Raw genomic sequence first — 27,700 nt, 5'->3', positions numbered from 1 at the left:
AAATTCGGCTATCATCCTCTTTGTCGAAAAAGAGGAAACGGGCTAGCGCCGCAGTATGACCTCGCATAGTCACGTCGCACAATGTTTATAGATCTATAAACGTTGATGCCGCATGCTTGGACCAAGCGCTATACAGAACAAAGATATCTGTAATCCAGCACCTACCGCTACTTAGGATGCTCGCGCAGCTCGTAAACGGTCGCTTTGCTGGACAAGTATAGCTCACACTGTAACGTATGCTGTTATTACTAACCAAACCTACTTTATTCATGGGTGGAGATCTCATCCACCGAACCAAGTAGTCACGCAATGTAATCTGCAGCTAACAGTTTTAACGCTTGTCAAAGTATGACAGCACAGCTTCTGTCGTAGCAGAATGGTATACCCACGCTGGAACTATCTTGAAGGCGATAAAATGTCACAGAGCCTCTGAAAGCGTGAGCTTTCACGGGAGAAAGTTCGGGGAAACTTGCTCGCTTTCGTTTTTATAAACAACTTATTGCTGTGCGACGCGACGCCTGTGAACAACACTGCTAAGGCTGACAATTATTCACGCATTCTGTTCATGCATACGCGGCCCAATGAAAGGTGGAGCAGGCGCTAGTGCTTTCAATTTTATAAGCAAATGTTTAATGCGAAAGCCTTTTATGCCCCATGAGGCGGAAAGCCCACTGAACGCCCGGTGTGAACATCCGATGGTACCGAAATCCATGTGACCAAGTGATGACGTCACGTTCCCGGCGCTGGACCTGCTACGGCTCGCACTGCGAAATCCTACGGTGAAGAGTCACAGCGTCGGACAGGTGCCGTGGCCGGCACCAAAAAAATTGACATTGCCGCATTCGAAAATTGAGCCACGTTAAAAACCGACCTGACCCCCTTTTAAATGGACTTTGCCCAATTAGAGCACATGACCAAGTGAAAAGTATCGCACGGAAGAGCGTTACTGCTTTCGTATTCCATGCACGTAAGAAGACTGAAGTCACTCTGCAACTTTTTGAGATGTGATGTGATGCATGTGCCAGTTGTCTCATAGCGCGCTAGTTGAAAGAAAGAAGTATACTTTTGTTTGGTGACCTATTGGTGACCTATTGGGTGACATCGAACTTTTGCATCGGGGGACCCTGGTTCGAATTCCGCAATCCAACGTGTTCCTTTTTTTTCCTGAAGAGGCATGAAACTAGTCAAGACCGAAACCTACCGCAATGGCCCTGATATGAGGCAAAGAATGCTTCGCATTCAAAACGACCTAAGCAGCTTTGTGTTTGATTGTCCTCAGAAGAAGCTCATTTTCAGCGCGACATGCTCTGCAATTTAGTTTTTCAATGTGCCATTTAATTACTTGTTGCTTCTGGAATTAGGGCCGTGTATCCTCGCAGTTGACCTTCAAACGGAATGCTGAACCCGGCACTCCTGATGCTTGTGGTGTATCGCCGACGAAAATAGGAACTCATGTGAGATCCGTGAGCAGAACAGAGTGTCTACAAGGGCGTGTAGCGCTTGTAGGAATAAGGTGTAACCATAAATAATTTGGAGCGATTGTAACGAGTAGTGATCATTAAAAGTATCCCCGCGTATAAAACAATAGCAGCAGCTACTTTGGAACGAATTCGACGACGTGTTTAATTCTTTCTGGTGAACACGATATTCTGTTTGGCAGGAAGCAGTAAGATGTTCGTGCCGAGGCCATCAATCTCCACGTTGGGTGGCTTTTCGCCTGCGCTGACGCTTAGCCGCTGCAAGAGCCGCACAAGGATGTAGAACATGTCCACGTGCGCCAGCTTCTCCCCGGGACACGTCCGCGGTCCCATGCCGAACGTAAGCAGCGGCAAGGGGTCTCGGCGAAGCTTGCCGGTGGCGGGATCCAGGAACCGCTCCGGACGGAACTTTTCAGGCTCGTCCCAGATCTTCGGATCGTGGTTGACAGCATACAAGTTGTAGAATATGCCCGTGTCCTTCGGTATCTCCAGCTCTCCTGCATAAAACGAACGCGTTTTGCAGTCAGGTTCCAACCTGGACGCGTTTTGTGCCGGTTTCAGAGGTGTTTATTATGCCTGCAGAGCCGTGTAACGAGCGTACTGCACGTAAAGACAATTCGAGGCATGAAAAAACGTGAAGCGGTCTTCGAAACCCTAACTACAAGTGTAGTTTTTCATGTAATATGCGTGAATAAGTCGACGTTTTGGTAGTTGATGAGGCACGTACTGCTTTCACATGCCTAAAGTATCTCTTACTTTGTGGTTGGCTGATGACACCAAAATTTAGATGCGGCGTCGGCAGCGACAGGGTGTTGCTGCTGCTCCTTCCGATTGTTGATCATCATCGTGATGATCCATCGCCGAAGCGTTATGATACCCTGATGCTAGTGTACTTCGAGCGCCACACTCAAGAGGTCTTTTTTTTCATTTTTTCCATCTTCGCTATAGAGATATCCTCATGCTAAATTGTTGGGTTTAAAGTTGCCAAGCTGCACAGTTGTCTATGAAGCACGCCGTTTGTGCAGTGCTCCGGATTACTTTTGACCACACGGGGTTTTTGTATGTGCACCGAAAGTAAGGTGCACGAGCGCATTTGCATTCCACCCCATTCGAATGCTGCTGCCGCGGCTGGGAACCAAACGTACTCACTCAAGTTTACTAACGAGAAGAAAGGGGGTGGCCCGATTTTTCTTAGTCATGTCATAAGAAACCAACAAACACTGACACTAAGGACAACTTAGGGGAAATTACTTGTGCATAATAAATGAAATAAAGAAGCGATAAATTAATGGAAATTAAAGTGGATGAAAAAACAACTTGCCGCAGGTGGGAAGCGAACCCACAACTTTCGCATTTCGCGTGCGATGCTCTACCAATTGAGCTACCGCGGCGCCGTTCGTGGCGGTGGACGTGGAACGTTTCTTTTGCCGCAGGCGTCACGAGAACGTGATCTTTTAGGGTGAAGGCAACCGGTCAATAAACCCACATATGCTACCTGAAGGCATCTATGGTCTGTGAGTGGTGGCACTGGCTAACACTCCCAAGGTTCTACTAGGACACATAATACCCAAGAAAGTGGATGGGAAAATGGCGCCACGGTAGCTTAATTGCTAGAGCATCGCACGCGAAATGCGAATGTTGTCGATTCGGTTCCCACCTGCGGCAAGTTGTTTTTTCATCCACTTTAATTTCCATTAATTTATCATTTCCTTATTTCATTTATTAAGCACAAGTAATTTCCCCTATGTTGTCCTTGGTGTCAGTGTTTGTTGGCTTTTTATGATATCACTCAAGTTTAGCAGCACAATGTCACAGCCAATAAAGTATAACACTACGGCGACTTTTCTGCGGTCATTGTTGAGGATACGCCATTTCCGACAGTTGTTCTTTTAGGCCCATGGGCCTGATTATCAAAGTTATTATTTATAACGGTGTTTTTCATTGCCATTCGAGTTAACTAACATGTTCACTGTCTTTATTTGCTCAATAATGTTATCAGATATATCTCTAAGTTGGGGTCTTGTATGCATATGGATATATGGGCTCAGTTTGTGAAATACGATCATTTTTCAGTGAGTCGTGGGCACACAACTTGATAACATCTAGATTTTGTACAGGCTGCCAACTCGAGAGCCTTCGATACCATTCGAGACTTTCTATACACGCGTTTACACTAGTATGCAAAACATTGCGCCAATAGATCCGAGCGCCGCCACAGGGAAGGCGAGGAACAAAACAGTATCGCCTACGGATCAGAATAAAAATAGACTAAGCTAAAAGTAAAATAAAACTAAATATATTGGTTGCGGATTGATCCACGTATTGCGATGGGCACACTTTCCCGTCACCGATCCCTCTTGAAGATCCCAGTTAAAAGGAGACATAGGGAATGTGCCATAATACAGTTTATTTCATAAGCCTTTCTGTTTCTCCACGTAACCATAATTTTATTGTTGCGCAGCTACAGTGGCTTTAAAAAAATGCTGTAACAAAAGAGGTTAGGCATTCGACAGCAACAGGCGTCGCTAAGATGGAACTGACTCCCCGGTACCGACAGGACGGCAGACCAACGAGATAACTTTAGTGTCACGACGACATCTGTGTGTCCGAAAATACAATAAAGCCTTCTGTCATTGAGACATTTAAGTTCAGTAATTAAGCGTGAGCATTACCGTGACCGTGACGAACCTACTGCATGCCCTCACCGACTTTGGTGTCCGTAGTGGTGTTGTGCGGTAATCCGAAGGTAGATGCAGGGAAGCGCCGAAGGGTCTCCATCAAGCAGGCAACAGTGAAAGGCATCATTTCCCTGTCCTTGTACGCAGGCGGCGTGTTCCCTGAGAAAGTTGTGAAAGTGTCACGCCCACGCGCGTAAGCGTATGACATTTCTTCTTGGTATTTGTTATGTAGCTCGACTGGAAATAATTTATTAGCCGCAAATATACACAGAGTATTGCTTGATGAACTTGCAAAATTCAGCTGTATAGTGGCGAACAAAATCCTTACTCTTAAAGAAACAAATAATAATAATAATAATAATAATAATAATAATAATAATGTAATGAAGAAGAGCACAGGCATGACGGGAGGCAGAGTCCGAGACCGGAGTTCCAGGGTGTAGATGTTCTTGAGTACCCTGCACCTTCCACCAATTGTAACGGGTGCACTGAACAGTTCCAAGGGTAACGTCTCTTCGTAACCGAGGAGGCAGGTGACGCAGGGCAGGAGCAGCTGTTTGCCCGAACGGCTCACACTCGTGCCAAGCACTGGCGATCCGGCTGGCCCACTGGTTGCACAGCAGGCATGGAACAGTCGATCTGGCTGGCCTTGTTCCTGTGTTCTTCTTCTTCATTACAATAATAATAATAATAATAATAATAATAATAATAATAATAATAATAATAATAATAATAATAATAATAATAATAATAATAATAATAATAATAATAATAATAATCAATGTGCGGTTAACTGCCTCCCCGCTGCTAATTAACCAATGACAATCTCTTGAGTAGAAACTAGAAATACAATGTCTATTCACATCTTTAAAATCGTCTTGCAATGTAAGGGACCTGCTGGAGTTATAGCAACACAGCTAAAGGGTTGAAAATTGCGTGAAAGGCATTCTAACGAACACTGCTGCACAGGAAGCTAAACACCAGAAACGTCGTGACTAGCAAAGGTCCTCACCGATTGTGGCCTCAATTTCTTCTTGAATCTTTGTTTGAATCCACGGCTCTTTCGCCATCATCAGAAAAAGCCATTGAAGTTCTCCGGCCGAAGTGCCGGTAGCGGCTGCAGCAACAAACGGTTGTTTTTTGAGCGCGGAGAATAATTACAGTATGGTCAGCAGAACTTGCAGGACAAGCAGAACACTGAGGGTTTCTAGGGAGTCCATCAATAACACAGCAAAACCACTATTGAGCTTCAAGACTATTGTCACGTTGTAGTGACGGTGAAGAACGACACAGTGTTAAAACTGTGAGTTAGGAATTTAATTCTTTATTGGGCGAACTAGTGCCTAGTAAAAAAAATACTCAAGCACAACGGTAGCTGCATGTGAGCAGAGTCTGCATAAGTTGAAAATCGTATCAGTGGCTCAAACGCGTCGGCTTTTGTACATGAGTCGTCGAAGGTTCCAGCGTAATCTCTGGTGCCTGCATGTCTTGCAGGAAGTACTAGACAATCGCGTCGCGTATACATTTAGATTGCAAAAGGTTTGGTCACAACAGCCAGCAGATTGAACTATCAATAACATGTCAGAAACATTTGATACATTCATGCAGGCTCATCCTGTGCCGAGCGATAACGTTTAACATTTGTTAGACGGTTAAAAGAGGTCACCGGAGAAAGATAAATAACTACACCTGTCAATATATCAGTAATATAACTATCCCTTTATCTTTAGCATTGGTAATTGTGCAAAAGACCAAGAAGGCGCATTCTTGTTTGATACTCTAAACTGGATAACAACACGAAATTCGGGTGTATATGCTGCGCAATCCCCAAATTAAAAAAAATGCAGCATTTAAGAGCAGTGTTACATCAGAAACCTCCGAGGTATTTCTTGCTGACGTTAAAAAAAAGAAAGATGCCATTGTAATTTCTTGTTGTGCTACATTCGATAAGACTTCTATACTACAGTAAGCAGCATGAAGCCACGCAATAAGAAAGTCATTCACTTGAACAAGAAGCCCATTTACTGTTGCCCTTGTGAAGATGTTAAATAACTTGGACGTTGCTTGTAATACATAGCACGCCCACGCTGACTCTTATGGTGTGACGTGATCTAAGATTTCGCGACGTACCAACCTCCAAATATGTTTAAAACAACCTGGACCATGTTCCCCTTGGTGAGATATTCGGCGTCGCCCTTCTCTTCAAGTATAGCTTCTTCACGAGCGGACAACATGGCATGAGTGAAGTTGTCCTTCTTGCCTGAAAGAAAACAGAACCGTAAGTCACGCTGTGATGATGGGGAATTTCGACACAAACAATAACATACCTAACAAGTAGGGACGTACCTCTGCATTTTCTTTCTCTTTTTTTTTGCTATCAAGACAAGTTTGTCGTAGAAGAAGTAATAAACTGCATTTATAAAACAAAAACCGGAAAAACAAACGGAACTTGCCATATACACCTTGTTTTGCTCAATGAATCGAAAGAGCAACAAAATGAGCTATATACTTAATACGCTCAGCAGAACACAGGTGAATTAAATATTATTTATTTTTGAGACCGAGTGCTCGTTGAAGATGTTACTTTGATAGAGGTCCGCTAATACTTATAGAGTCACTGCTGACGTTGTGCTGCAGCCGTTGCTAAACTTCTTTTTTTATTGAACGAATGAGTCGTCGTTTAGTTTGTGGGGTGTTGCAGTCTTATAGGAGCACCGACCACCGCGGGTTCGAGCTTAGCGAGCCACAGGGCCGCGTCAGCCCATCCAATCTATCAACAACGATAAGCCTATAGTGTCACAAAAAGAGTACTCGGTATAGAGAGAAGAAAAATACTGTGTTTTATTTGTTTGTTATTTCGAGATGCGCCGTCTTACCGACCAACGTGGGGACACCAGCATCATCCTGACAAACCGAAGCAGGCGTTGTCGTCAACGCAGATATAAAGTCAGATAACGTTAATAATCCCGGAAGTTCTCGTCTAAAGGCAACATAAAAGTGGCTCGTAAGTTAACACGTATGCTTCTACGTACCTGGTGCGTAAGTGGCTTCAGCCGCGCTGTACAACCTGTCCAAGAATGCAGTGAAATCCCGAAAGAGATCTTCTATCTCCTTTTCTCTGTGCCGGTACAATATTCCTAGCCAGGGTGCGATGTCGCTCGGCAGTCCATTAGGGGCGATCTCAAAGAACTTGCGGTCATGTTCTTTCATTATATTGATATCCTCTTTTGCCTCGTCCACCCTGCGCAGAGAAGCCAGCGCCGTCATGTGTTACTATTACGCGACGCTAGATGGCTGCCGTGACCTGCGCATTGAATGTAGCCTCCTTGTTGAAGACGACATGCAACAGCCAAGGTTCAAACTTTTCAGATTAGGCGAGCGCTAGAGCACCAAAACGCCTAAATTACGTGACACCTAACTCACTTTCCCTTTTATCTAATATACAAATGAATGCGGAGACGTTTAGTTCAGTTCACTGTTACGTTGCATCAAGCCCAATAATTGTTCAGATCACTGTTTAGGCTTATAGTCAGTGTGGCTGTCACCGAATTCATCGACAAGGTTGAATTGTAAAAGCAAAAAGGAGACATTCTTTAAAAACATTCAATGAAGATTTAGCGGTGAACGCCACAGAAATGCCATATCATTACGTCGTACCTTTTTGAGGTCCAGGATCCATGATCTAAACTACTTTAAATCACGTATCCATAATATTGTCACGTGATAATGACGGTGAAAAAAGCAGCAAAGCTGGGAATGACGAAAGTATCGTTTTATTGGGCGAGCTTGTGCCCTCAAAAACAGGCTACATTAAAAGAACTGTGACAGCGGCGAACACAGGCGGTGATCGTTGAAAATCTGCTATTCCGGTCAAGCACATCGTTTTTTATACACGAGCCATCGAACGTTCCAGAGAAATTGCTGGTGCCCGCGTGTCCTCCAGAGAGTTCTACAGCATTAGCGTCGCGCATACATGCCATCAGATTACACAAGGGTCGGTTACGACAGCCGATAGAACCATCGATAACATTCCAGAAACATGCAGGTGCGTCTCGCGCTAAGCGGTAACATTTGTTGGACGGTGAAAGGCGCTCACACGAAAAAGATAAACAATGTTATAGCCATCATGATTTGCTCTTTAAATCATGATATATATATATATATATATATATATATATATATATATATATATATATATATATATATATATATATATATATATATATATATATATGCGTACCATTGCAACATTACCGGCTTCACACGCATGCACTTTTTTTTTTTTTACTGTGACACTTATAATGCGAACGCATGAATATATGCCGGAGACGTTAGCGGGATCATATGCCTAGTTGGCTACTCCAAACGACAAGGTGATGCATAGGCATAATGGATTAGGAAAATTGCTGATGGAATCACTATTATCGATTTATTTATGAATGCTTATAATGCTTCGTGTTGAATGAGACAACAAAGTGTGTTATTTTAGGTATCAATAATATCTGACCGCTTGTAAAATATAATAGTTAAGTTTTGCTTCGCTTTGCATCGAATCCCACTGAATGGGTTGTTCTAGCTTGGCGGCAATTAAAATATATTTACTGCTGCTCTCATCTCGCTGGACTGCAAGAAAACCAGACCCAAGCACAGATGCACCACGTGAGCTGCACTGACACTGTTTAAGCACGATCTTTTAGCACGTTCTGTTTGTTTTTTTTGTTTTTTTCTTATTTTCTTTAATGATAAAGCAGTGTCTCATACAGTAACAGTATCTAAATGCGCGGCTCCTTACATGCAAGTCAGTTATTCGGAACACACGGCTTGGTTCTTTACCAGCGTATGGTCTACTTAAAGATTTCCAAAAGAAAAGCGTAACAGTAAAAGTGAATGTGAAGCTTTAGTATATCATTAGCAAAAATTTATCTAAATCTTCATATGTAATCGACTTGCAGTTTTGTCACTTGCTTTCCTCTTTCTTGATTTTTGTGGAGTAAAAGCTCGTCAAGCTATTCGTCAGCTTTTTGTTCCTGCATGCTCGATATGTATGCAGGAAAACCAACTCAATAAATCAAATATCGTCTCACTTGATTGGCCTATGCCATCCTAGCTACGAAGAAATATTACGACTCCTATTAGTAAAGCTTCAACTGAGGCAAATATTACATCAACGTAAGGAGAAAGCAATATACGATATTGGACCCTTTTGTCCGACAAGTCTATGCTCTAGGATGAATTTCTCTGGCCACTTAGGAAAACGAACAACACTGGCAATACGAAAGGAATGTTGTCCGTTTCGCCAAGTGAAATATTGAAACCGATAGCAAGGTGTAGTGTGGCGCTTGAGCTCCTCGTACGGGGCTCTATATATAAGATATAACAATAGGTGGAGGCTTCATATTAGCGTGATGCAGCATGCGAGCAATGGCTGCTGGGTAGCAGAAACAGCCCCTTGGAGGATACCAGGTATCTCGGAACAGCTGGCATAAATAGGAGCGTCGGCGTTACGCACGTCGCCATGTGTCACGAACATAATACCGATGGAAACCCGTCGACGTTTATCAGTGCCCAACGAAAGGATTAAATAGCTATAGCTTCACATTTACTGTCCGTTCTGCTAAGACCAGCGCATGTGCCGTTGTGTGGTACGAACATGGCTACTCAGCGGCAATAGCTACGCATGCGCGCGCAATGCTCATGCCAGCAATGGAAGCCAGGCTCAGCTGCAGAGCCGATAAAGCGGAGCGTGATCGAGAGTCCGGTTGGCTTCGTCACATTTGCGACCACTGCGTTTCTCTGGAGACATTCTAAACCTTTACACGCGTGGGATTCGCCATCGACACCGTGACAGCCTGGCGGCGGCGGCAACAACGACGCTCCCGACGGCCCAAACGCGCCTCGAGTGTCCGCAGGCTGCATGCTGTCGCCTTTGTAGCGTTCTCTTATCGGACTGTGTCTTTTGGATGGAATATACTTTATCAGTGGCTACCGGCACACTGCAGTGTCATCAGTGACAAGTCACGTGGAGGAATCTACCCATTCGGTGGCACGACAATTGGAAAATATGTCTGAATTCCACTCGCAGGAACGGACGCGACAGCAACACTTGCCTCTGTAGTACGTGTTTACAAATTGTCTTTGTATGAACTAAATAAGCTTCACAAGTAGGCACTTAAATTCACTGCCTTCTGACTCGGAGATCTGTCTACCACCTGGGCTAGCAAGTTGCGATGAAACTGTTGTACTGGATGTGGCTTGTCCGCTTTACCAAGTCTATCTCGTTTATTAATATATGTAGGCCGACAGCCGTACCGGTCATGTTTTCTGCTGTGATAAACAATATTGCCTCTTAGTTGGCCGACATTATATATATACCCAGAGGAAAGTGCTCTGTGCCGCATCAAACAAACTGGAGAGCCGGTCACTATACGAATAAAAAAAGAAATATTAGGACAGTGGTCACAGCTAGTGAACGCATACGCTAAAGGCAGCGCGGGCGATTGCTACCTGAACTATGCGGACCTGCGAGATAGGCTGTGATGGTGATGTGGACAGACTCTGTATTTTGTGCAGCAATTTCCGTTCGGCTACTCATCTTTCTCCCTTCCAATGTCCTTAAATTATTATTTTCCCTTGTTGCCCATGCACCGTAGCTAACCGTACTTTTTTCTTGCTAGCGTAGCTCTCAGTCTTTACTCTGTTTCTATCTCTCTTTCACGCGCAAGTCAATGTCACAGTATCCAATCATTGTCGACGGAACGGTACTCCCTTTAGTCACCCACCATAGATTTCTTGGTGTGATAATAATCACAATCTTTCTTAGACCAAACATGTTACTGCGCTTAGGGCTAAACTGAACAACTTCATACACGTTCTTGGTGTAATATCTGGACTGAGATCTCTGAACGAAGTTTGCTCCAAGTGTACCAGGCACTTTTTGTGGGCTCATCCTATATGCGCACGCTGTATCTCGTATGCGCGATCATCTTGTATGCGCACGCTGGACAGCCTTCAGGCACAAGCACTGCGGATACGCCTTGGCCTGCCACGCTGCAGGTCAACTAAGAGCACAATAGCGGAAGCACGGGCTTGTCCAATCGACATATACAGGTCTCGTGAACATGTGCGAACCTATCTTCCCCTGCTTACCAGACGCTCACACCATCCTCATTCCGAACAAAAGCCAGTGCGTTTCAAGCTTTAGGCAAAACGCAATGACAAAGAATAATTCGTACGTTGTGCCGTAGACGGAAACTCCAATGAGTGTGAACAGGATGTGTAGAAACGGCTCCCTCGATTCTACAAGCTGCGGACCCTCTTTCAGGGAGTCCACGTAGGAGTCGACAACTTCCGTGCAGAGTTTCTCGAGAGACTCGCTGACGGCGTACTTCCTGCGATTGAACAAAGAACAGGTAAAACGGAAAATAGTTGTGCTCGGTTGTAAGCACAGTTCGAACTTTGCGACCGTCACGGAGAAGCGTGTAGCCTGTGACATTTCTTTAGTGTAGCAGGTTAGCGTCGCCAACAGAGGAAGAGCGCGCTGCTGTCACAGGAAGAAGAAAAGGATTCAAGAGCTGCAGACTTGTGGCCGGCTCCGGCATAGTCGGTTAACTTGCTACGAATGTGTCCGGTAAAAAAAAAAACAAAGAAGGAAAGAGCGCTAATCCGAATGCCTGCTTACACGTTGCTTGTATGCACAGCACATCGAATTTAATAATGTATCTTTTACTCATGCTTCAACGCCTTCGGACAGCATGCCTTAAATCCTGAGTGCGAAAAGTGCAGTTGTTTAGCACATTAGAATTTCTATCTCCACAAATATTTACGATAATTTATTGCATTCGAGTGTTGATCGCATGTTGATGAAGTTGATTGTATAAAACGAGTCAGCACTGCGACAATTTCAAAGCATCGATCAGCTTCCCTTTTGTAATAATATCAATTCCACACGTGCCGAGTAGCTGTCACAAAAGCGTTCGCCATGAATAAGGACTACAAACTTTACAGCAAGGAGGGCCACCTTTCGAAGTGCTTTCCAACGCGGATTGTAATCCTCGAACATAATATCGTGATTTCCCTGGGTTTGTAGGCTACCTGGAATCCAAAACAAGAAAGCAAAAGAAAAAAAGAAATCTAAGCTTCTTCATGTCGAAACTAGCTATTGGCAGCTCGCCTATTGATCAAGACCTATACTTCAATGTGGCAAAAGCACATAGTACAACATTCGCCTTTCTCGTATAATGCTGACCCCTATAAACCGCTTGTCAGCGAAATTTGGAAATCGTTCTGCACCAGGCATTGTAGGAAAACAGAAATAAAAATATTGGTCCCCGTTTTTACGACACTGGCTTCTATGACTGCCATAGCAAAGTTACACCAGCTCCTGGTTAACGTCACCAACGCTGATGGCGGAAAAAAACCTGAAGCACTGCATTCATTTGCGGCAAACTGGGTAGTAGCATAAGACACACTTGCATGGTTTCTTTTTTTTTTTCCGGCGTACGCGCTATGTTGAGTGCGTGTGTATGTGCCTGCGCACGCGCATGTTTGTGTATATGTGTAAGTGTTTTGCCCCTGTGTGCACACAAGTGTGCGTGTGTGGTTGCATGCGTATGTGTGTTATACTACATACAAGGTGCCCTATGCAATTTGTGTCAGAATTTTTAAAAAAGTATGCGGGTGCTACGTAGCTGGACAGAACCAAAGTAATTGTTTTTGTAGTCGTTTGGAGCAAGTCAAATCAAACAATGAGTTATTATTATTTAATTAACTTCCTAAATATTAAAATAAGAGCTAAATTGTCAAACAGGAAATTGTAGGCCGTCATAAAAAAATACCCCCGATACATGTTTCTGTTGCTCAATACGTGCTATACAGCTGTCTCTCTTTTTCTTTTTCAAAAAAAAAGCCCACAATACTAAAAATGCACCAACCGACTTGTCGCGCGGCACCTTTCGAGTGCTGTCGCGGGCTTATTTCTGACGTCTAAAAGAAATAATACTTCCAGTGCAAGACGCTATGGTTAGGAACCTTGACATTTGTTGTTGCTCATAGACTGGGGCTAAAAATATCAGCCTAAGAAGAAAAAAATTATTGAGCAGTTCATTGGAGTTATGGCAGGTCAGGGTGGGGCCCTCAGTCCATGGCTCTACTGGAGTTGTGAAAGTGAAACTAAAGTGAAAAATGATTTCTTCTGCATCGGTAAAGTACCGTTCTAGAACACCCAAAACACCCCTCTTACAACGATAAGACGTTTGATAAGCCAGAAAAAGCGCAAGAATTAAATACGGGTGGCGACGCCTACTTAAGTTCCCGCACCTGGGGGCTGTGATGTGTTGGATTTTGATGGCATCTTCTAGGGTCTACAAATTATATGTAGCGGTACAGACTGACTACATTGTGTACTAAAGGAACCAAATATTAAACATGGCAAGTTTCGGGAACCTTTATTCAGCCAACGGGGCCCAAGTGCGAGAACATACTTAGGAATCTCTGACGTCACGCTGACGTACAGGCGCTGGGGTTTCAGCGCGAAATTCAAATACTGATAGTTGGACCTTCATTTTCTTATCCAATAATCAAACTATATTTTTTTTTGAAATCACTGCCTGCAGGGTTCTCAAACAATGCTTCATTAGTCTAAACTGATTTATTCTTTCGCTTTAGTGTCCCTTTAAACATAACAACCGGCTCTCCTGAAGGTGGTGGTGCTCATGTATCGCTGATGAATGTATTCAGGCGAACAGTGAATACAGCGAGCAGTATATCGAATCTTAAACATAACCGCGTACCGCTTCTGCGATTAAAATATAAGCATGAACAAAGAAATTAAGATAAGCATGAGGCAGGTGGAATTGAAGTAAATGACCGGGAAAGCGTGTAGCGACTAGACGTAAAATATAACGTTGCAAACGAAATCATTTGCATGAAGGCTCACTCATCTTGGTTGGAAAGCGCCCGGCAAACTCGTGCCGGCGGTCGAGGAACGCCTCACGGATGGTGTCGTAGCTGTTCAGAAAAACCATGGGCCTGTGGGCCATCCACAGGGTGAACACGTCTCCGTACACCTTGGACCATTCGATCGCCTTGATGGGCAAGTTGACGTTGCGAAGGCCTGCGAAGGCCGTGGAAACAATGTACGTCTCTCTGATCATATTAGTCTGCGGCATGTCTGTCATCTTAACTCTGGCTGATGTTCTACAGTGTCGTGAGAACGCACGAGTGAATGACGAGCTTCTTTGCTTTCTCTGTGTCTGGGAAAATGTGGCCGAGAAAACGAAACGATCACTCAGGCCTGCAACCTGATAAAGTCGAATTACGTATTTAATGATGTCAGAAACTGCTTTAGACAAAGTACATGGAAGATGTTAGACAAACGGCGAAGTGTTCCCTATGATAAAATTGTGTATATGAAAATCAGTAACTGAAACTTTCTGCCGTTTCCGTAGAAATTTCTTTGTCATCGCTAACTGATGCCACAGGTTACAAATGTTTAGCGGCCGCAATAACTAAGGCTATTAGCTGGAATTTGCATTTATCTAACAGCTGTATTTAGTAGGTTTCTTTTTAAGCTGTGCATGCAATAACCAAGAAAGAAAATTAGTGCTGGCTGCACCATAGCTGCCTGAACAGGGGCGTGAAGAGGCCGAGGAGTTATTTAAGAACAGGACAACGAAATAAATAAGTTATCACGTTCATAGCAACCAATCTTATAGCATACGGGGCTATCGTTAAGCTAAAATTTGAATACGCATTTATCACTTGCGAACGCTGAAAAGAAGAAAAGAATTTAAGATGCTCGCTAATATATGTGAGAAAATGGTCAGACTCAATGGCTCTGTCACTCTACAGACTCCCCCAATTTCGTGCTGAAAAAAAACAGAATCCAGATTTTGGCTTAACAGGAACCTCTAGCTTCGGTGCTCCTACCTAAATTCATGTAAAAGAAGAATTCGTTTTTGTCGCCAACCACGGCAGCAAACTTGGAGAGGTTTGTTGCATTTAAAAGAAAATCTTAAAATCTAGTGACTGCTAGTTTGGAATTTTTTAAGTCGCAAATTGTCGATTAAAACTGGCAAAAATCGAACGTTTCCAGAAAACGAAGCTATCAAGTTTACAACTCTGTAACTCAGCAATAAAAAATGATGCCACAATTCTCTCACCTGCATCTAATAGTACATCTAAAGCGGACAACATTGATATGTTACACATGAATCTCAAGAAATGTAATAATATAGAAGTAGAGCTTTTGCAGAAGCCTCGTACACAACGTAACCAATTCCCGCAATATATAAAATGACACATCAAATTTGTCCGCTTTCAATGTTCCAACGGATGCCGTTTACAGAACCGCAATATCTGTTTTTGATGCAGAGCTATTTATTTGTAAACATCGTACTTCTATTCTTTCTTTCAAACTTTTGAATTTTCGAAAATTCTTGTAACAAAATGTAGGTTATAATCAAAATCCCGCTTCAGGCAGTCACTAGAATTTAACCTTCTCTCTCAAGTGCAGCAAATTTCATTAAAGTTAGTCCATGGGTTATCTCAGAAAAACGTTTTTGCGTTTTAGATGTACTTGAATAGACCACGTCGGAGTTGGGCCTGAGTTAAAGCTTTCTCTTATGAGGAAGCTTTAGCTTGGGCGCTCCTTTCTAAATACATGTAAAAGGAGAGTTCGTTTTGCTTGACAACCACTGCACCTTATTTGGCGAGGTTTGTTGCATTTAAAAGAACAACTCAAATTTTGTGACTCTTTGTTTCTAATTTTCATTTAGGTCGTCATTTTTTTTAAAGTAGCAAGAAACGAAAATTTTCACATAACGAAACTATCAAATTTACAACTCTGTAACTCCGTAATCAAAAATGATATCACAAGTATGTGAATTGCACCTAATAGTACATCTAAAGCGAACAAAACTGATATGTGACACATTAATCCCGAAAGATTTAGTAATATAGAAATGTAGCTTTTCCAGAATGCTTGTACACAACGTAACAAAGTCACATGATATAATATGACAAATCATATTTGTCCGCTTTCAGTGATCTAGTGGATGCAGTTAACAGAACTGCTATATCAATTCTTGATTCAGAGCTATTAAATTGTAAACTTCGTGCTTTTATATTTTTCAAACTTTCGAATTTTCAAAATCTTTTAAACAAGATTCGGGCCCTAAATCGAAATTCAGCTTCCAAAAGTCACTACAATTTTCTCTCTCAAATGCTACGAATGTCTTTAAAATCGGTCCAAAGTTACCTCAGAAAAGCGTTTTTGTGTTTTGCGTGTATTTGAATAGGTCGCATCGGAGCTGGACCCGAGCTAAAGCTTCCTCTTAACGTCAGACAATAGGGAGATTGGAGTTACTGTTGCACATTAAAAATAGCAAAGTGGCACTAAACTCTCACTACCACTTGAAAGCGTGAGTGTGAAGAGAGGAGAGACACCTTAGCAAGGAGTTAATGATAGAATAGGAAAACTAACGCGTTCAGAATCATTTTTCCCGTGAATAATGGAAGAGTGAAATCGACTGCATTCAAGTGACACACTTGGAAATGCAGGAAATTACCTCCCTACGTTAGACTAAAACAATATACCTGAACATTACAAAGTATAGTAAATTAATTCCACAGAGAAACATTTGAAGTTACTAATGGATCTAAGGCATGAACACATGCAGCTATGTTTTCCTCTCATAATAAAACAAAAAAAGTAATAAACAGTAAATGACTTGGAAAACTGCGAACGCATTACGAAAGAGACGTTCAGAAAGACTGAAATATGGGCCAAGTTGGTGATGGAGTATTGGTAATGCACCAGCACTGTGATTGAAGAAGGCATCGTGTGATGGTAAATATAAGAACTGGCTCTACCTGTCCTGATCCTAACTCCCGCTACTTTTATATAGGCGATGTTTTGCGTGACTTACTGAGAAGGTTTCCGACCAGCGGTAAAGGAAACGGCCCCCTCGGATACTTGGACACCCGGTAGTAGAAGCGCCCGACAAAGTAGGATACTGCAAAGACCAACGCAGTGGTGATCCACCGCCAGTCCCAGAGGGATGACAGGGAGAGCCCGTCGAGAAGAGCGCTCATGGCTGGCTGGCTCCGCTGTCCCGAGTAAAGTCGTGGTGAGGTTGCAGGTCAGCACTAAGGAAGAGAGAGAGTGTGTGTCTGCTGCAGCATTTGCGACAGACATTACGTCATTGCGGGCACTGCTACAACGCGATTAATAGGGACCAGAGGCGCGACTTCGTCCTCAATTGTTGCGCCCGACTTCTGCGGCAAATTCACTATAGCACGGCTTTGCCAGAAAAGTAGGTTTCGCTTCTAAGGAGCTTAAAAAAGTCGATACGACGGATCGTGATTTCCTCAATTGAAAGATGGGTGGGTGTCGTAGCACATGTTTCCAATCCCTAGAATGGTGGCTTCTCGGCAGCGTGTATCGGACCGTTTGCTTTTGCGCGAGGAAGCGCCAGGAGTAGCTGTGCTAGCAGCATCTCAATGCGCTTGCATACGCGCGCGAAGAGGCGATACCGTCTTTTCGGGCGTATGTAGGCTCCGAGTGCGCATGCTCTTTCGGGCGCCTCTCACCTGGTTCCCTCACCCGACTCCGTAGCCTATCCACGCGTCTGTAGAAAGCAAGCAGTCAGTGGTTGCCACATATGTACGTACGTGCCACGGTTTCTCGTTTTGTTTTCATTAATTCTTGCTTCGAGGTCGCCGCCAGCATCCGCCACCATTTGGCGTGGCCTTCGCGAGTGCGTAGATGCGCGTCTTTTTGCGCGGAAGGCTTAAACGATCACGACACAATGTTGTGTCGCGGTTGGGCGATATAGTATATAACGCGCGCGATGCGTGCGCCCGCTCACAAATTGTTGCACTTCAACTTTCTTCTTAAAGCAGTGACATCTGCGCATTTTATGTAGCGCGGGAACGGGCGAAATAACGATACCTACGGGAAATTGCAAGTTAGTACTGCGCAGTGAAACTGATAGCGTCAAAGAAAAAGCGGGCTTTCAAGTCTTGATCCCCCGCATGGGGCGTCTGCGTCAGCAGGCGTTTGGTGTGCTGCGACAACACGTACCCGAGCACACGAGGGTTCGACACTCCCGCGTGTAGCCGTGCGCGGCTTAGCCGTGTTCGGCTCTTTGGCCTCTGCTTCACGTAGACGGCATCGCCGGACTGACCCATCGGGGGGAAATCGGCAGTCGTCTCTTCCTGTCTCTCCCTCCTCGAGTCCTCGTCTTTCTCGCTCACTTTCTGGCCTTTCCTGTCTTCTTCTCTTTTATATTCACTTCCTTTCTCCTTGGCGGCAAGGGTTAACCTTGTTTGGCTACTTACCTTGGGTACACCATATTTTGTTACAGTGACGGCGTACGACTGGCGTCATGCAGACTTGTAGGCAAGCTCTGCCGCGTCCTCTTCGTTGGGCTCCATGGTGGGCGGTTGACGCTGTTGCCGAACAAACACATTTTCTTATGGCAGCGCAAACTCCTATGATCGGCGTCTCAAAAGATGCCGCACCGAAGCACCGTTCCAGTTCTCCGTTCGCAGCAACGCCCCGTCATTTCCCAAATACTATGTCGTCCACAGTGAAACTAACATGCCAGTAAGAAAGCTTTGTCCCTTTCTAATGGCCAAGTGTCTGAAAGGCAAAATCGGAACCACATATGAAGTTTCAAAAATGTCTAGCGGGGACCTCCTCCTCGAAATAAATGACAAAGATCAAGCGCAAAAGCTGTCGGAACTTACCAGTATTGGTGACGCCACAATGACAATTTCACAACATAGAACACTGAATACAAGCTGGGGTGTGATATCAGAGGAAGACTTTATTGGCCTGAGCAATGAGGAACTCCTTGAGGATTTCCACGAGCAAAACGTGACAAAAATACAAAGAATTTTCATAGGTAGAAATGACCAAGAAATCCCAACAAAACGTGTTATTTACATTTGGAACAAGCGTAATGCCTACCTCTCTGGATGCCAGGTACGTAAAAGTAAACGTCAGACCATATATCCCGAACCCAAGATGGTGTTTCAAGTGCCAAAGGTTCGGACATGCTTCACATGCATGCCGAGGCCAAATAACCTGTGCTAAATGGAGCTCCAATGATCATCAATCTGGAAACTGCACTTCTTCCTCATATTGTATTAACTGCAAAGGAGACCATCCAGCCTACTCTCGGTCTTGCCCATGCTGGAAAAAGGAAAAGGAAGTAATTGCACTAACTGTGAAAGAAACAATTTCGTTCTTTGAAGCCCGAAAGTGGCTATCGTACCTTCCGTGAAGAAGTTATGCCGATGTGACGCAGGCGGGGGCAGCATCACAAAGGCCTCCGGAGTCCTCCGAGCCCACGCGCAGTGGTGCCGCAGTGACCCCTCCCGCCCTCGTGGTGGATGCAGGCAGTACTGCTCCACCCTCTTCGAAGGCCCTGCAGACACCATTGCCGCAGGGCCCTAAGATCAAGCCAACCCCAAGGCCCGAGACACGTGTCTCGGCGCTCCACTCTTGGTCCTCCAGCACCTCGGAGAGAGCGATGGAGGTCGACGCAAAAACACCGGTGTCATCGACACCGAAGGGCAAGCGCTCTCTCGAGCGCGTAAAGAGGGACAAATTACCAATAATCACCCACAATAATAAGGTGATAACCTAAGGGTTATCGCTCCGTTATAGCTGCCTTCTTCAGATCCATGTCACCTAACATCTTTCTTATCTCCTATTCACTCGTTAATATAATTTTTTACCTTTCAATTTTATAATAAATTTTATTATCCATTGGGATTTTAGAGGTCTCTTACATAACTTAGGTGACATCAAAGACCTGTTATTTAACTTCTCTCCTGTGGCATTATGCTTACAGGAAACAAAGCTAGGCGAAAAACACAAAAATATGTTAAGAGGTTTCACTGTTGTACGGCCAGACCGTACGTAGACGAACCGGCCGCCAGGTGGTGTAGCCATTGTTCTGCAGGGTGGTATTGCAGCGAGAGGAATTCCTATTAACAGTCACATAGAAACTGTTGGTGTCACCGTTTTGGCTCATAGAACCATCACCATTTGTTCAGTATACGTTCCGCTGTGTTCACATTTTACCGTAAAAGATCTAGAGTTAATTTTAAACCAGCTACCTGAACCATTTTCAATAGGCGGTGATTGTAATGCAGACAACACGTTGTGGGTAGTAAAACAACTGACACCAGGGGCCAAACACTTGAAGATTTTATCCTAACAAACGACACATGCCTTTTAAACACCGGTGCGGCAACTTACTACTGCCCAAGCGCAGGAGATATGAGTTGCCTAGATCTGGCACTGTGCTCTCCGTCTCTTTTTGGCGATTTTCAGTGGATTGTTATTGACAACCCCTATGGTAGTGACAATATGCCTGCTATCATTAAAAGAACATCTCCTTTTCCTACCATCCCACTGAGCAGCCCCGTTGGAAACTCCATCTAGCAGACTGGCCTCTCTTTACTGAAAAGGCCACTCTGGATAACATATCAGATGAGTTAAACATAGACGAAATGAATGACAAGATCACCGCCTGTATACTTGCTGCAGCAGCAGAAACAATCTCACAATCATCTGGCTTCCTAAGAAAAAACCTAAAACCCTGGTGGACGAAGGAATGCACGCAAAAAAAAACTACAAAACAAAGCGTGGGTTATCTTTCGGCGATACCCAGCACAAAGCAATCTACTCTCTTGCAAAAAATCGAAAGCCAAAGCCAGGTACACACGCAAATAAGCCGAAAGACAGTCCTGGAAAAATTATTATGTCTCGTCAATAAACAGCTCGATAACTTCCAACAGAATTAACTTACAACAGAATGTGGGATCAGGTTCGTAAGTTTAGAGGCGACTACGCTCCTTGCTCGATACCCATACTTTCACCCCCAGACACACAAATAAATTTAGTAGAACAAGCAGACATATTAGGGCAGCATTTTCATGATATATCAAGTTCAGTAAACTATTCTGCTGCATTTCTAAAATATAAGCAATCAGCGGAAAAACTCAAACTTCCGAGCACTGAAAGTTCAGAGAGATCGTATAATGCCCCTTAATACTACTGGAAATCAATAGAGTACTCACCACTGACAAAAAAACAGCACCTGCTCCGGACAGAGTACATTGCGCAATGCTCGCTCATCTATCTCATAATGCAGTAGAAACCTTGCTTCGTTTTTTAAGATATAATCTGGGAAATGGAAAAAATGCCGAAAGAGTGGAAGAAAGCCATCATTATACCTTTGTTGAAAGCTGGAAAACCTCCCACAACAGCAACCAGCTACAGACCTATAGCACTCACAAGTTGTCTTGCAAAATCTTATGAAGCCATTATAAACATAAGATTGACATACGTCCTTGAAACGGAGAACCTGCTAGATAACCATCAGTGTGGGTAAACGAGAGGTTACTCTAAAACAAATCATCTAGTCCGGGTAGAACACGAGATACGTGTGGCCTTTCTACAGAAGCAATACTGTCTCACAGTTTTCTTCAATACTTTGGTGCTTTGGTGCAAAGTAACGTACTTTAGTGCACAGCATATTAGATTATGCTAGCGTCATACACGGTTCAGCCAGACAGTCTTACGTCCGACGACTCGATCCAGTTCATAACCGTGGACTACAACTGGCAAGTGGTGCTTACAGAACATTGCCTGTCCAGAGTTTGTATGTTGACTGTAATGAACCTCCTTTACAGCAGCGCAGAGTGCTACTTTTTCTTACACACTCAGAATTCAGTCCTTACCACAACACATATGCTTGAACATTGTCACACAGTGTACCTCACGCTTACACGATACAAACAAAGAGAACATGATTAAGGCGTCTGTCCTGCGATATGCGCAATATATTCGGGATTATGACATTCCTTGCGAAGTCCTTCAGGTTGCGAGAAAGCCACAGCGTTTGCACCCGTGGCACGATTTCGCACCGTTATGTGATTGGAAATTGACACATTTAAAGAAGAAAGACACCCCACACGAACACATTATACAAAAATTCCGCTTTCTGCAGGACAAATATCAAAATTACATGGAATTTTACAATGATGGCTCTAAAACAAAAGAGAACGTGGGTGTGGGGACCGCAACAGAACAGTGGGAAAGAAGTATTCGTTTGCCACAGCACGCCTCTGTCTACACAGCTGAAGTCTATGCAATATGAACTGTGGTTAAAAAGATCATCGCTGAAAAACACAAAAACACAATGATATACATTGCTTCATTAAGCATGCTCAAGGCTCTTCACATGAAATCCGAACAATAAACAAATCAGGTCAATTAGGCAGGTCAATTAGGTTATGCTGAATACCAATCCATGTTGGTATAACGAGTAACGAAGCAGCGGATAGATGCGCATGAATTGTAGCGTACAAAAACATTAGAAATACAGCACTTCCGTATAAAGACGGTATCAATGCGATTCAGAAGGCCTTGGCATCAAAATGGCAACACGAATGGAACAAATGTTTAAACAACAAGCTACATCTTAATACACCTGTAATTGGCGAGTGGAAGTAATGCAGTCAGCAGCAACGGTTTTACGAGGTGATCTTGTGTCGACACCCGCCGTGGTTGCTCAGTGGCTATGGTGTTGGGCTGCTGAGCACGAGGTCGCGGGATCGAATCCCGGCCACGGCGGCCGCATTTCGATGGGGGCGAAATGCGAAAACACCCGTGTGCTTCGGTTTAGGTGCACGTTAAAGAACCCCAGGTGGTCAAAATTTCCGGAGTCCTCCACTACGGCGTGCCTCATAATCAGAAATTGGTTTTGGCACGTAAAACCCCAAATATTATTATTATCTTGTGCCGACTACGAATCGGGCACACACATCTGACACACAATTTCCTCCTCCGAAAAGAAAACCCGCCAATCTGCGAAAAATACCATGAACATCTTACAGTCATACACATCCTAATAACATGTCCGCATATCGACACACTGAGACGGAGGTTTTTACAGAGCCTGTATAATTTGCACACTCCATTACACCCTGCCCGATTACTAGCAGATGACCCCTAGTGCCATTTACTAACATGGTCGACTTTTACAGAAAACTGGTTATTCACACCGACTATAATGTAATTCAGGTTTTCCTGCTCTAACGTTGCGTTTCATTTTGTCTTGTGACTGGCGCAGCATGGCCTTAGTTGCCTTTGTGCCATTAAACCCAAACTAAACAACCAACCAATCAAGTCTTGATTGATCACGTCTAAGAAAAACATGTCAGGTAGAAAAAAATTAATTTTCGAGTTTTAAATGCCAGAACGACTGTATGATTATCAGGCGTGCCGTAATAGGGGACTCCGGATTAATTTCGACCGCATGGGGTTTTCTTAACCTGCATACAACGCGCCGTACAAGATCGCTCTTGCATTTCGCCCCCATCGAAATGCTGTCGTTGAGGCCAGGATTTGATCCCGCGCCCTTGGGCTTAGCAGCGTAAGGCCATAGCCACTAAGTCAGCGCTGCAGTTCCTAGGTAGAAGAATAGTGTCTGTAACGAAGGATTCAAGACAATTACGACAACCCAGATTTTGAACGCCTCTCCACTACGCAGGGGCCTTTGTTCACTATGCCATTATAGGAATGTACACCCACTCCTTACAGTAGTCGACACCGTTAGCCTATAGGTGCGAAAGCGAAGGCTGCATCATGATGGCGGGTCACTTCGGCCTAAAGGCTGCTTCTGTTCTCAGAGGTCAACACTATACATAACTGCAAATGTTCAACGATTCAGTTATACGTTAATAGTACATCCTGCAAAAATGTAGGGTACTTCATTAACCTGGATTTAAATTGCCGCAAGGAGACTAGGGTGAAGATACAAACTATGGAATAGCGATTTAATAGTAACATTTATCGCGGATTCTTCATATGCAAGCTGTAATGAATGCTCGCAGCACCCCTGAAACGGCTACGGGTAGTTTATTTGCTTCCTTAAGGAAGCGATGTTATTGAGGGAATTCGCACGTCCTTTTAAGACTCATAATAAACATTCGCTTGACTGCGCTAGCATTCGCATATTGAACTAGTTGTTTGATAGTGCTCCAGCAGCGCTTCAGGGTGTCCACGAAGCCACAAAGTTTCCTAGCGAGCATGCTTAGCTGGGTTCAAATAGCAATAATGAACCTAATTAATGCTAATAGACAAGCTTATTCTCGTATTAAAGTTTCACAAATGCTTTGCACGTTAGCAAACCGCGAGACTGCTCTGAAAGATCGTTTGAGAACCTTCGGAAATCTGCCCTCCCATCCTCCAAACAACTACAAAAGCAACAAAACATTGCTTCCATCAACTTGCGTACACTGATTTTTTAAAGGAGTGAAATAATTTAAGTATCGTTGAGGTAAGATGCTTCATCCACCCCTCCTGCATAATTATGAATGAACTTCACGCAGCAACTGCAATTGTGGGTGATAAAATACATATATACTGAAACTATGCCTATGCATTCGCCTAAATACTTGTTGCATCAGGCACAGTTGCGCAGGGTTTTAGCTGCTACAAAGCTCGAGCCAACATATATGCGGCACTTTTAAATGTGAACTAGAATTGTGGTCACGGCGAATTTGCGCATTCATCCGCCGTTTGGTTGCTAGGGCGTTGGGTGGCTGAGCTCGAGGTTGCGGGCTCGATACCACACGCGGCGGCCACGTTCCAATGGGGGCAGAATGCTAGAAATGCTTGTGTGCCATGCATTGCGTACACGTTAAAAAATCCCAAGTGTTCAAAATTATTCCGGAGTCCTCACTACGGCGTGCGATCGCGATATTACCCTAAAAAGCAAAAAAATAATTAGCTCTAAGTATGTGCATCAGTGAAAATAAAAATACTACGGCGTGCGATCGCGATTTTGCCCTAAAAAGCAAGAAAAAGAATTAGCTATAATTATGTGCATCAGTGAAAATAAAAATCGCAGATGGTGTGTGCTTCTGCGCATCCAGAGAAAATCACGTGCCTCAAATATTTACAAATATCTGCGTGTTATATTTAAGTGTACGTGTTATAGTGTAAAGCCAATACGCTCAGCGCCGTTCCTTGAATAACGATGACAGTTGCCGTAAAATGATGAACTCAAGTTGTTCTAGTTTTAATAGGTATCCGAAGAAAAAATCTCTCCTATTGCTACATATTTCAGGGGCAGAAGGGCCAGTATGCACGTAATCATTTCATGGTAAGCGAAAAAAAAAACAAAAAGAAAACTGCTAGAAGCCGACACTTACTTTTTTTTTCACGGAACGACCCTATATTAGAGGTGTGTTTGATTGCAAAATTCATTTCGATTCCTTTCATCTGAATATTTTGTGGAGCGTTTTTAGGATTGGCGATATACATTCAAAGCAGCTAACGGTGTATAGTTGGTCGAAAGTAAGGAAACACTACAACACCCCGTGCGCTCTCCGTTGAGGTGATGACGTTTCGCGCAGTGCGTCAGCAAAGACAAGCAATTAAGGCGAACACAGAAACGAACAAGAGTGTACTCTGTGTACCTTGCATGTCGTCATTGTGCTTCAATGGGCTAAATGCCGTCGCTAGTATACAGTCCATCATTCGGTCGTTTTCGAAACGCTTATTCTGTCGTTCCGAGTCGAAATATACATTTCTTCATTCCACGCCGTTAAGCGACCCAATAAGCAGGCAGTGGGTATTGCGTCAATACTACTGGAAATTTAAATCTGACTTCGCATCTGATAATCCCGAGCTGCTGCAAGGCGAGAACAACAGTTACGCGTGAACTCACAGGCTTAAAAAGAACTCTGGCAACAACAACAACAACAAAAAAAAAAAAAGGCACGCTCAGCGTCCCTTCTGCTCAGCCGATGTGACCAACCTATGTTGCACTTACAGCAGTAACGTTCCTCCGATGAAAATCAAGCCCCTGGTAGGATCCGACGTGTAGTGTAGAGCGACGCTGTGACGGCCAGTCTCAAGTGTCACTGGCGCATCGGGCCGCGTCACGTCCGAAACGCACGCCTTCGTAAGTCAAAACACGAAGCCACGCTGCCACAAACTCGGCAGTTGCGTCTGCGCGCGTCCTTGGGGCCACGCGCTGACAGCAGCAACGCCCTTGCTTTTCCTTCACTCAGTCTCTCTCTCTCCGCAACCTTCTCTTTTAGCGCCGTACTGTTTCTCTCTCTACTCACGGCCCCATTCTCGCCCCCATTTACGGTGCAGGCTGAACAAGCGAGACACGGTACGTGTATTTCCGCAGTTGATATCAAAGAGCACTTGAGTGCTAAGGGCCACCAACGCTGCTTCAGTTTTGGGCTTGTTAACAAAGCGGACAGCGGCCAAATGTGGGCTAAGTAAAGCAACAGTCGGGACGACATAGCGGGAGTGCGAAAGGTTAAAAAGCAATTATGAGCAAATAATCTTCATCGTATCTTCTGGAAGCAGCTTGGTAGGCATTGTTGTGAAACCTTTGGACGTACTAACTTCCACCCCAAGACCAGTGCTTTTTCCAGGGCGTGGTTAGAGAGTTTTAGAGAGAGACGAGGAAGCAAATTAAAGGCAGGGAGGTTAACAAGAAAACTCCTGGTTTGCTACCCTGCTCGCGGGAAAGGAAGAAGAGGTCTCAAGGGGCCCTCCCCCGGTTTGGCCATTTCAAACAGGCAAGCGCCGCGTATATTTTACGCGCTCACCATAGTGTCTGCAAATTATTAAAGCACTGCGCACGCACACCCCAATACGGCTCAGATTTTAAACCAAATGCCGTGCACCTTCCAGCCAGTCAGGGTAACACGCACAAATGCTGCGACGTAAAACGCAGTGCATAGCAGTGTCACTCACCATGACACGTGGCTTCGGTAAATTATCCAATGCGGAACGCGCATCGCCACCGCTGGTGAATGCATTGCGCAGCAAAAACAAAGAAAAGAAAAAGGAACAATTCACGGAGAAACTCCACTAGTCGCTGTCTAAATATGCCGAATCATTATGCCACTTGCTCGTCTCCACACAGCCCGGTGTCATGATCAATGTTATGAAACTTGATCCGTCCAGTGTAAAGATCGAACAACGCTACGGCGACACGAGCTGCTGCGGATACGGCGGTGCAAGGTGAATGCACGACTACAGCAAACTAACGCAGGTGGTGGCGCCAGGTGTACTGATAAGATTGCGATCATTATAACCTATCATCGCTCTTTAGAGCCTTATTAGTCCGCGTCGAAGCGTTATCACTCATTATCAACCATTCTCCGGTGGTGGTTGCGTATGGCGCGCATGCGTGGAGCCTACCTTGAAAGCGATTTGCTATGGACGCTAACTTCAGCGCGCTCCCTGGTGTCGGCCAGGAGCACCTAGCGGGCCACGCACGCAATTGTTCTCCATTCGCGACCAATCAGCAAACGTCCTTACACAGCTGCCACGAACGCAAACATACACAGATTGGCGCGTGGCGACCCGCCCTTTTTAAGTTGCCGGGCTCTTCTCCACTTGTTCACGCAAAGCGATAGAAAAAAAGAAAACCTACGCATGAACAACTGTCAAAGAGACGACAAGCTAGCGGATTTTTCTCATAATGT

General features: G+C 44.3%; 1 protein-coding gene across 1 annotated transcript; it reads right to left on the bottom strand.

The window, feature by feature from the left end:
* Positions 1-1,579: 1,579 nt before the first annotated feature.
* LOC135909650 (cytochrome P450 1A2-like) lies at positions 1,580-26,207 on the bottom strand. Its single transcript, XM_065441683.2, has 10 exons — positions 26,020-26,207; positions 17,083-17,302; positions 14,091-14,267; positions 12,154-12,247; positions 11,389-11,544; positions 7,189-7,397; positions 6,291-6,416; positions 5,169-5,273; positions 4,184-4,315; positions 1,580-1,975 (listed from the first exon to the last, which is right to left on the bottom strand). Exons 2-10 carry the CDS (start codon positions 17,246-17,248, stop codon positions 1,623-1,625), a joined length of 1,518 nt encoding a protein of 505 aa, XP_065297755.2. The 5' UTR covers positions 17,249-17,302; positions 26,020-26,207; the 3' UTR covers positions 1,580-1,622.
* Between the last annotated feature and the right edge of the window lie 1,493 nt (positions 26,208-27,700).

Source organism: Dermacentor albipictus, chromosome 1 (assembly GCF_038994185.2).
Source record: "Dermacentor albipictus isolate Rhodes 1998 colony chromosome 1, USDA_Dalb.pri_finalv2, whole genome shotgun sequence".
NCBI classification, from domain to species: domain Eukaryota; kingdom Metazoa; phylum Arthropoda; class Arachnida; order Ixodida; family Ixodidae; genus Dermacentor; species Dermacentor albipictus.
The sequence above is the reverse complement of the archived record's forward strand: the minus strand, read 5'-3'. Positions and strand labels throughout refer to the sequence as shown.

Coding starts and splice junctions, on each gene's coding strand:
- LOC135909650 (XM_065441683.2), bottom strand. CDS start 17,248: ATGAGCGCTCTTCTCGACGGGCTCTCCCTGTCATCCCTCTGGGACTGG. Junction 11,545..12,153: donor GTGGCCCTCCTTGCTGTAAA/GTTTGTAGTCCT, acceptor GTTCAATCGCAG/GAAGTACGCCGTCAGCGAGT. Junction 6,417..7,188: donor TGAAGCCACTTACGCACCAG/GTACGTAGAAGC, acceptor GTTTTCTTTCAG/GCAAGAAGGACAACTTCACT.